The 11,344-nt window shown below is 38.2% G+C and overlaps 1 protein-coding gene across 1 annotated transcript; it reads left to right on the top strand.

Annotated features, from left to right (window-relative positions):
- Positions 1–6,547: 6,547 nt before the first annotated feature.
- npvf (neuropeptide VF precursor) lies at positions 6,548–8,402 on the top strand. Its single transcript, XM_035681965.1, has 3 exons — positions 6,548–6,709; positions 7,630–8,000; positions 8,318–8,402. Exons 1-3 carry the CDS (start codon positions 6,548–6,550, stop codon positions 8,400–8,402), a joined length of 618 nt encoding a protein of 205 aa, XP_035537858.1.
- Positions 8,403–11,344: the final 2,942 nt, after the last annotated feature.

Genomic DNA, 11,344 nt, shown 5'->3' with positions numbered 1-11,344 from the left:
AAGTGCACTTCAGTACTTGTATTTAAGACGTTTTCTGATTGGAGGACTTTTAGAGGGTTGTTATTTTATATCTATCTTTGATTTAATTAAGGGTTTTGAGTGATTCTCCCACCAATACGACAGGCAGTATATATGTCCACATGCACGCTTACTAGCTTAAAGTACAGTTTCATATGTGGCATTATTTAACATTGCAATAGTTTTATTTAGCTTTAGTCAGTGTACTAAAAAAAGGAATCAAAATGTAAACTCATCATTTGCTGTTTCAGTGTTGCTCAAATTAGAAAAAGCATGAGGTCTTTTTATAGATTAATGAGGCCATAGTTGTGTAAAAAAAAAAAGTTTCTTATAATAAAATTGTTTGATAGATCATAGTTTATTTTCAACCAAGTCTGACCCCCACAACAACAGAGACACATGATCAAAAATAGCTCTGGATAAGAAATGTAAGAAAATTTAATTTTTTTAATTTTTACCTCTCATGTTTTTCCTGAGCCCTTTAACATAAAGAGAACAGTAAATGAATCAGGGCAGCGCATGCTTCCTGTGTCTGACTTAGTCTATGAGTGTCTCATGTCTTCAATTAGCGATAATGTTCAACAGTCACATCTCCATCATTATGGTTTGAGGGAGAGACACAAGCATTTCTGAATTCTTTTTTTACTGTCTGACTTCTTCCACGTGGCAAATTACAAGTGGCTTGGATACGACTACAACTGCGCGTTTTTGGGGTAAAACAAATCGGATTTATGTGTGTTAAAAAATGCAGCGTGCCCCTCTCCCTTTTCCCTCTCTCTCTGCTTTGCTTTAGGCGCTGTGCAGGGTTCAGCTGCATAGTGGGGAGAGGTTGAAGGTCACATCGTATCTCTCCGTGTGGGTGTCTAAGATGACTTTTGACCCCCGCTGACCCACCGAACAGCAGCCAAACTGGCCGTCCAACTGGGAGCGAGGAGAGGCCCTAGAGGTCAGGAGAAATACTAAGTGAAAGAGCATTTTCTCAGCCACTTTCTCTCCTCAAAACTTAATTTCTGCTTCTTTTTCTCTTTCTCACGTAATCCTCCCACAACTGTTACTGCATAAATACTATTTACACAATCTAAGGATGCTTATTTTCTTATTGACACCAGTGTCTTTGGGATTTATGCACCCAGGTTTTAAGAGGTTTCCAGGGCCCAAGGATCATGAAACTAAATGGCCGTGTAAACATTCAAATCAAGTAGGAGAAAACAACAAAATGACCGGATCATGTTTTTTTTCACACCATGAACAGCAGGAATTTCTAAATCCATCTATATCTATCCATGTTGTTTTCTGCTGTCATCTTGTTTAATGTTAATCTAATTATCCACCTTCTGTCATATTTTCCTCCATATTTTACAAACTTTTTTCTTTCTTTCCACATATCACATCTTCTCATCTCTATGTCTTTCATCACAATATTTTTGCTTCTTTCTGTATTTTATTGCCGCGGCTCAATCGCTCATCTTCTCCATCATCCGTGTGTTATTTATCTCTTTACACTTGAACGGACCTTCAGCATTTACGTTTGGGGGAAAGGAATATATCTTATAATGAAAACACAAGACAAAAACATAAGCTATGGCAGATTTTTCAACCAAGCCTACACTTCTTTCACACATACACACACCCCTCTCCCAGGGCCCCTTTTCCTCCCCTCATCCTTCCCATCCTCCTCCTCCCCTCTCTCATCAAGGGTCATTTGCTCAGTTTCCTGTCTGCCTCTCCTGGCTTTTCCTCTCCATCTCTGATTGGTGAATTTCTACAAGCCTCTGATTGGCCAGTGCTTACAGTGCCTCCCCTCATTAAAACACCTCCCCTTTTTTGGGGACACTCCTTCTTTCTCTGAGGACAGCCTCTTCCTCTGAATCTCCACCTCTTCCTTAGGTGCTCCTCCTCCTATACTTTCAGAGAAGAAGGGTGTTAGAGTGCCTCCTGGTGGACGCCACGTTTTACATTGTGCAGCATCGTTTTTAAAGATTAATGCTGTTCCTCACTAAATACAATACAAGATTAATATCTTTAACAAAATGACTACAACTTACCTGAAATTTTAATGATGAAAAATGAAAAATATTTCTTTAAGAAACAGAAATAGACAAGAGGCTCTTTCAAATTAACCTTTAAACTCTGGATTTGATCATCCAAACCTAGAGTGGCATCTAGTGGTTCTATGTGGAAACAGGAGACAAAGGAAAAACATTTTATTACATTTTAAGTAAACTATAAAAAAAATTTCTTGTCAGTATTTAATGTAGAATAATATTGACATTAATTTAGAGATCAAAATGTGAGTAAATCAAAGCCTGAGATTATTAATATTGCCACACATTTAATTATCACTTAAGGTGATTTTTGCTTCCCCAGGATTCAAAAGACAAGAAAGTTTATACACTAGATATAGTAAGTTTTAAGCAGTATTGTCTCTTAATACCTAAGAAATGGCAAGTCTGGGCTAAAACATACTCAATAATGTAATAAAATTCAACAGTGTGTCCTGGGGAAGCAGAAACAACAATTACATTTTACTGGACTAAGCACCTGAAAAAATCAAATATTTCAATTTTTTTGTAGAGTTTTGAACTGACTAAAGGCATTAAAATCAAATATGACATGGTATGATGTAAGAATTGTGAAATATGTGCATGCAATTGTCTGTATGCAGAGCTGTACCAGGCACCGGCAAAACTAAATAGCTGCTCAGGGACCCTAGGTGCTGTAAAGAGGGTCTCAAATCAGCAAATTAGAAATTGCTAATGTCAGCTAAGCATGGATTCCTTCAAATTATTTAAAGACCAATACACTGAATTGATCTATTGTCTGTGTAGCCAAAACCTGATACAATACCTTATTCCTCTGTGCCATAGCTCTATTGTTGCCCAAAAGCCACTTAAATGAGACACATTTTGCTGTAATTGACATTTTTCTTCATTATGAAGAACATTGGCATTGTAGTTTACTTTGAGACCATCCCACATACACTGTTGTGGTGGTGTAAATGCTCATTATGGTACCAAATCCACAGCTGAAAATAGTCCCCAACAAATGCACTATTTACTCCTGTTTGAGTATTGTTTGCTAAAAACTGCAGTGCCCAGCTGCTCAATCAAATAAGTTAACCCTTTTTTTTTAAATGGCAGTTTATATTTCTGACCCATTTTTAAAGTTTTTCTTCAGTGTATGGGTTGTTGGGACTGGAGAGCTTGTTGAATTATGGGATTCAGTTGTTGATTTTGGTCTTTTCTTGGGATATACACACACAATACACACAACCCCACCCACAATTATACTATTATAATATATAATATTTGGGAAGCCTTTTCTTTGGTCTTATCTGTTTCTGTACAGTTTTACTACCTGCCATAAGAAGGAAACTAACCAGAATCATTTATTGTCTTTTCCTGAGATGCTTTCAGTGGGGGGTTGTCAAATTCTACTTACAGTCCCAGAAATGCCCAGGCCTCTGCATGTGTAACAGCTTAAATACTTTAACATAAAACCCTTTCTGAGAACAGATACAGACACAGAAGGTACCACTTCCGGTCTGTCTCCACATCCGTCTCTTGAACCCTTTACAGGCTCAAAGCTACATCCTTTAATTGGACGTGGTTGTGTGAGAGACATCATCATCCACCACAATCACAACAACACAACACAGAATTAAACATATTGTAGTATGAACCTGTGTGTTTGTCTGCCAGGCGTCAGCGCGTCTTCCCATACATCATAATGCAGTGATCCTGCAGAAATGGATTTGATCATTGATAAAACTATAACCCGTCACAAGGGCTTGATGAATGTGTCTCCTCGCTGAGTGTACGGGCATGTAAAGTGTTGTGATGATGACCCGGCTGATGTCTAAGTGAGGGGGAAGATAAAACTCCACATAAATCAGCTCAACAGGGGGATAACAGCACATTCCCACAAATCATCCTGGGAATCCGAGGGTGTACTGATCCTGGGGAGGAATTCTGGGAACATTGCCAGATCCCGGACACGGAGAGAAAGAGAGACTCAACAGTCTAGTCAGTCGAGGATCAACAGTGTCATTGTGGCCTGTTTCATTCTGCTTCCTGTCTCTGCTTTGGGTCTATAATTATTTTTTGCCTCTTTGTCAGTCTTCCTCTGTATAGTTTTCCTGAATTTCACAAAAAATTCAATTTCGACGGATAGACGAACATTTCAGGAAATGCTACATTGATATGAAATGTGGATGAAAGATAAGTCAAAAACGTATATAAGAATATTATATATATGCGAAGTTTAGGGAATATTAAATCAAACGTAGAGGGCAGTATTTCTATCAAGGAAGCGGCGTCTGTTTTCAAGCAAGTGGACAGCATGTTGAAGCAGAAAGGAGGGGAGGCAGAGGCCCAAAAGCAAGAAAATGGAAAGATGAAAAGGCCGCCGGGGTGGTGAGGGATGCACATTAAAAACATTAAGAAGAGAGAATTACAGTGGCGGAGAACAAGGTCTTTGAGGGAGTGCTCGGAGAGCTTGGTGTAAGAACAAAGAGAGAGCTTGAGGTACAGGGAAGCCCTCTGCGGATAAGACGCTGGATAAGTGTCGGAGACAGGATCGTAAATCCAAAACCCCATAGTCTGCAAGCTGGGGCCCAGGGTCAGGGAGGGAGAGCACAAAGAGAAGGGCTGAGGAGAGGTGGGAGGTAAATGATAATGCAGAAAGATAGACTGAAACCGTAGCCATAAAAAACATCTTAAGGTTGATACTGAATCACTAAAAACAGACACGATTTGAATTCTTTTCCACTGAGATGCTTCAAACCAATGTATTAAATGCTCTCTGTGCTCAGAGGAGGGACTGGACATGGTAACATTGCAAATGGAAACAATGTTGGGGTCATGACGCATGGATCAAATTAAAGTTCCCTGCAGGTTGTCATTATGAACCTGTGTCTTACACCAAGCATTCCTCACATTCTGTCTGCTCGAGATGCAAATACAGCTCCAGTGAGTCATTTGTGAATGTTAATAAACAATCAACACGTTTAGAAACAGGAATGGGGAGTGACATCATTCCCACTCCTTTAAATACCTGTCAAAGCTGAATTGTCCAACAGTTGCTAGATACAGTAGTTTCAATACACGAATAATAGTTACATATAACAAATAAAGAAGAGGAAAATTCCTCCTGTTATTAGTTTTGTTTGTGCTTTTTCCAAAGAGGTTTGCTCCAAAACAAGACCAAAAACATATAACTGCAGGACACCATATGAGCCAATCTAAGGTACTTTTCTAAGGATATTTAATTAGATTGTTGCTTGACAACATTGGATCTGCAAATCCCCCCAAACATAGTACAGTTTCTGTATCTCAAAAAGACTAAATAAAATGAGACAATGCTCAGCCAGCGACTAGGGAAAAACATGGTGTCGGATAAATATTTAAGACAGCAGTTGCTGCTTTACTTGTTATTTACAGTATCCAGTGAGTCCATGATCAGATAATTGTTCTAAGGCTTCACACAGCATGAAATAAATATACATTTGATCTGGCTTCATCCATAATTCTGGCAAAGTTACTCAACTTAAAGTGGAATTCTACCAATTTTACACAAAAACATGAGTTTACTTGATGGACAGTAACATACAGCCTGTAAGAAGAGTTGTATTCTGCCTTCTGTGGCTCTGGAGGAGTTTTGCCAAGTCTGAAAAAACAACCCTGGTGTCATCAGGGTCATCTTGGATTGGGCTTGGACTTCTGTAACAGAAAGTCTTTGTTAAATTATGAGGACGTGAAAATGCTGTAGGTGTTTACCGGGCATGTAAGGGTCTATGGTCTAACGAAAAAGAAGCATGGCATTATGGGAAGTGTAGGATCCAGTGTTTTTGGAGCTTGACCCTTAGGCCAGACATATACTTACTTGTAACTACGCTTTCACTATCACTTTCACTTGATTGTTTTTTTCCTTATTTTTATTGAAAATAGTGGAAAGAATTGAATTTGTCAAACAACTGGCAGCTATATGAATAAAAGACTGTAAATAATCAACTTGTGCAACTGGTGCTTTCAATGCTTCTTGTCTTGTTTTTGTTTTGTCCATCACTAAAACACCCATTTGCTCTTTTTACTAGATCAGAATTGGTTCCTAATTGACATTGACAACCTGGATACAATTAGTAAATCTTGTGGTAAAGAGAAAATACAGCCTCTGTAGCATTGGACAATACATGTTGTATCACATATTGAATACAAATGGTGCTGCCATTCAGTATTTTTAGGTAATGTTTTTAGTTTGGTTTTCCTCCTCCTCATATTCTGGCTTTGAAAAACAAATGCCAACTGATTTATTCAGCAGCCCAATTAGGACATACATATCTTTTCAAATGTATTCTGCTAGATGATTATTGAGCCAGGAATTTGCTCCATTTAAATGAGGCTGAGGATGTGTGTGAGTGTCTTTATCACATGCGACAGGTGACGTATATTTTCAGAGGTCTTTAATAACAGCAGGAAATAAGGCATGTGTCCCGGTGCTGTCCTGAGAGAACGTGTCTCCTGCTGGTAACATGTTGACCACTGTGTTTCTGTCAACACTCCTGATGCTGGGGGGGCTTGGAGGGGCAGCAGTGTCTGACTTGCAGGTCTATGGGAAATCCATCCACAGTGATAAGACTTTGCTGAGTAGCGATGATGGAAGACACACTGTGCGGAAACAGCCATACCAACAGGTAAGAGCTTTAATAAGCCAGGCAGCGTTGATTATTCCAGTGGGAAACTGGATCCATTTTATTAGATTTTCTTTTACAGCTGAAAAGATTAGTCGATCAAGCAATTTGTAATTTTTTAAACAAGACAATCTTGGATTCCAGCTTCACAAAAGTGAGGATTTTCTGCTTTTTTGGTCCTATATAACATTTTGAATATTTGAGGGCTTTGGGCTGAAGTCAGTGATTTAGGAAGTTATAATAGATATTTGTCAATATTTTCCTACATTTTATAGACAAAATAACTACTTGATAATGAAAATATTTGTACACTGCAGCCACTTTCCTTGTGTTCTGTACTACAACTGTCAAGATCATGAAACTGAAACTATGTACATTGTAGAGCAACTGTGAATGCATCACTGTTTTTTATTCCATCAATGGCAAAATTATAAAATGACTGACAACTGATTATTTCAGTCAAAGAAAACTTTTTTTGCTGGGCGGTATTTTGATTGTGTTCCCCCCACTGTATCATATAATATAAAATGATGTGAACATATAGAGGAACATTAGTAGTAAAAACTAAGGCTGACAATTATTTTGGTTTGATGAATATGAATTAATCAAGATAATAGTTGCAGATTAATCGATAAATCTGTTTTTCAAAATAATGTTAAGAAATTGTGAAAAGCCTAAGGTCACTTATTTAAATTGCTTAATTTGTCTGAACAAACTGTTCCAATAATAATCCCTTTGTATTTTAATTTTTCAAGCGAAAATGTCAAACATTTGCTGTCTCCATCTTCTCAAATGTGAAGATTGGTTGCTATTCTTCATCACATATGATACTAAATAATTAACTTCTCATGAAACTAGTTGACAATTAATCACACTTTTCTTTGATTAGACTGATCTTGAACTCAGCGTGTTTTTGTTCACAGGCAAAAGGTGAAATCCGTAGGAGTTTGGATCTCGAGAGCTTCAACATACACGTGTCCCCCACCACCAGCAAAATCAGCCTCCCGACCATCATCAGGCTCTACCCACCCACTGCTAAACCTCTCCACTTCCATGCCAACATGCCTATGCGCTTTGGAAGGGACAGTAATCCTGGTGATGACAGGTCCCCAAACTCGACCCCCAACATGCCCCAGAGGTTCGGAAGGTCTTGGGAAGTGTTTCAAATGTGTGCTGAGTGCCATGGCGTCCAAGAACCACAGAAGTTCCCTCAGGGACTTCGGAGAACCAGTCTGTACTGGAGACTTCTCAGGACTCTGGCCAATGCAGAGTTATTGAACACTGGCTTGCACTGGTAGGCAGCTCTTGCCCGAAATAAATATGTACTTCCAAATAGGAAGCCATAACGCTTTGGTTTGCAGTTACAAAGAAAATTAATTAAGTCAGTGTTATTTCATCTACACTGTAAGACAAGTCCATAGTCTATGAGCATACGCTTCGCTTCAGGGGTCAAGCTTGAGCCTCTCCCATCATACATTAGGTGACAAGATCACCAGTTTATGACATGGCCAGGGTCCTCATCGTCTTATCTTGTTATTTCCAGTTCAGTTTAACATCCTTACACGTCTGTGAGTTATGAATAACACAAACTATGTGTTCTCTTTCCCACAGGGCTGAAGATATTGACTTTACAACCAGCTCGGAAGAGGTGCAGATGCAAGAAAAAAACTTTAATGAGCAAAAGAGTATTAAATAGGCCAACACTGAGGTCTACTATAGCATGTAAATACAAACACACAGTACTGTAAAGACAAATGTGTAAAGGAAAAATGTTCCATAAATATATAAGTAAGTTGAAATATTTAAATTTATGAGTATATTTAAATAAAGTTTCATTGGGACAGAAAACTTATCTTAAACAATAACAATAAAAGTTGAAGTGAATGGTTTGGGTTTTATTTTGCTCTATTATTGAGTCCTATGTACTTTTATTTTGACAATACAGAGTTTTTAAATGCAAAATAAACATATTTGTGTTTTCTAGCTCAGTACAGTGATTGTCCACTACAGGGAGACAAACACCAAGTGAAAGTCTCCACAAAGAGTTCCTAAACCAACACAGAGGCTACAAATTACAGGCCTCATGTGATTGTCATTCAGTTTTTGTTTTTTGTTTTTGGACTGAGAAAATACTGTCCTCTACCTTTCTCCCAGTGAGAGCTAAATAAAGGTGCCAGTCCCAAGGGAACGCCCCTTTAAGTCCCTTATGTTCCCGTCCATGGTGTCCAGATGAGACAGTGTTGCCGGACTGGACAACACGATCCACAAGACAGGCCTTTAGCAGGTTTGGTTTTTAACAGGTGAGAGGAGAAATAAGAACTACAACAACGTAATGGGTTATTTGGTTGTAATACATACATTTTATCCCATTGTCACATGACAGTTTCTGTTCCAAAATATAAAAAAGAAAAATTAACTATAGTCTATGCTGTCTGAGGTGTGTATAATTCTTCATGTACAGTCCACATAACTTAGTAATAACTAAGTTTAGGATTTAAAGAGATAAACCTTGCCAACTGTCCTCAATACTGACACTCAGTGGTGGAAGAAGTACTTAGATCTTAGAAAAACAGCAAAACTGTCATCAAGTAATTTAACAAAAGTAAAATTACTTGATATGCAGAATGGCCCATTTCAGAATAAGGTATTTCATAATATTATTTGCTTATAATTATTAATGAATTACTGTATACATCATGTTAATTTTGCTTCAAGGTGAGGCTAAGTGTAACTACTTCTGAATAGTTTTAATACCTCCTGGGTATCAATAATCTTAGCCTATAATAAAACATCATTAATTTGTTGATTATATTTTGTATTAATAATCTCAATCTACACAGTGACTTAAATTATCAGCCTCTGGAGTATTGTGGAGGACAAAGTAGCAGAAAATGGAAATATGCAAGTACAAGTTTGAAACTGCAATTTAGTACAATATTTTAGTAAGTGCAATACTTGAGTAAATGTACTTACCACCAATGATGACACTTATGTGTGCTGCTAATCAACACGACACATTTTGAATCCCTGCTCTTTCTTTAAATAAATAACTGAATCTAATTTGCTTTATAAACCTTCTTCACAGCAGACACTCGTCAGGGCAGGAGAAGCACTTGTGTAATTAGTAACATTAATAATGGCTGCATTCCTTTGCAGTGTGTCAGTATTATGCAGGTTCATTAGTATGATGACTTACTACTGAGAGTCACCTTAATGGAACTAAATCATCATTAATAATAGTAGTTGCACCTGTGTTTTTCCTGCTATAGCAAACCAAAAGATTTCCTCTCAAAAAATAGACCAGTAGGCCTTTTTACAGAAGACATTTTGACTTGTTATGGCATTACATGAACAACATTAACAAAGGCTCTGTTCTATTCAAGTGTCCTAGTAAGCCATGACAGTGTAACAGTGAGCCAGCATGCACGATAACAGGATCCTGAAACTGCTGCAGCTAACTGGAATTCAGACATTGTTCATTTTATTATTTACTGTGATTTACTGCGACATGTCAGAATGTCTGCAGTGAAGGAACATGTTCAGTGAGCATGTATCAGTCCCTCATTCTTTGCTGTTTGCTGCTATTTCATTTTGCTTTTTCCCATTGATTTTAGCACAATAGATACATTCCTCTGGGTTGACTAGAGGATTGTTCACCTGTTGCACAGGGTGTGGGGACTGACTCCTCAATGATGATTGAGAGCAGCATGGTGATTCCCCGCTTGGTGATTCTTGAAGGCATAAGAGAGGTGGAGAACTACACACCCAGGCTTTTCCGATCTTCTTCAGTTTAGACCAGAAGTCACTTTAGCAGACACAGACAGCTAGAAACTGGTGTTTTTTTTAGGTCTGTTGAGATTTATTTTCTGTCTTTCTTATTTATCATTTAAAGTGATCCTGAGTGAACATAGAACCCCTTAGTAGGCTACCTGTACCAGGGCAGACTTTAGTGTCATTTGTGCAGGAATTTCCTTGCCTTACGGTTTATTTGTATTAAAACCATGTTTGACCGTTGAAGCGCATTTTTTTCATTATTGAAAATTCAATTGTTTGTTATAGAAGAGGCAATTTCATTATAAAGAGGCACGTTTTCATTGTTAAAGTACAGTTGTGTTCTCCAAGTGGATTTTTAAAAGTTGTTATGTGGTTGGGAACTGGTTTTTGGGCTCCTTTCCCCTCAGCTGAGACCTTTGAAATGAGTCATATGTCTTATTCAGTGGTTCATATACCAGTTAGATTGTGTTTCAACTGCCAAGTGCCATCTATATTTATTATTGTATGTCCATTCATTACATATTTACAGTTTTGGGGGGGCGTCTCAGGCTGTGTGAGGAAGAGTCCACACAGGTGTGTCCAGCCCGGACAGAGCAGGGTGTGGCAGAGCTCACTGACAATATTAACAGGGTAAAAACGTGTTCTACTGCTTCTCAACCACAATAATTTCACTCAGTCACACATGAGACCTATTATATCATCTTAATGCCCCAGAAAGTAAAAATTACGCATTTAAATTTACTTTGGTAATATGATTTAAGTTATTTAATAGCAGCTACAGCAGTATTATGCCCTCCCTTACATTGTCAACATACCTCACCTGCCATTGGTAAGTAAATGGGTGTGACCCAGATGCGTCGACTT

This window comes from Morone saxatilis, unplaced genomic scaffold, assembly GCF_004916995.1.
Source record: "Morone saxatilis isolate NCDOM2014 unplaced genomic scaffold, NCSU_SB_2.0 Contig9, whole genome shotgun sequence".
NCBI lineage: Eukaryota > Metazoa > Chordata > Actinopteri > Moronidae > Morone > Morone saxatilis.
Note: the sequence above shows the minus strand (reverse complement) of the source record. Positions and strands in the feature narration are given on the sequence as shown.

Bases quoted from the DNA above. Each gene is read 5' to 3' on its own strand.
- npvf (XM_035681965.1), top strand. From the start codon at position 6,548: ATGTTGACCACTGTGTTTCTGTCAACACTCCTGATGCTGGGGGGGCTT. The intron at 6,710-7,629 runs GTAAGAGCTTTA...TTTTGTTCACAG, and splicing joins GGAAACAGCCATACCAACAG to GCAAAAGGTGAAATCCGTAG. The intron at 8,001-8,317 runs GTAGGCAGCTCT...TCTTTCCCACAG, and splicing joins TTGAACACTGGCTTGCACTG to GGCTGAAGATATTGACTTTA.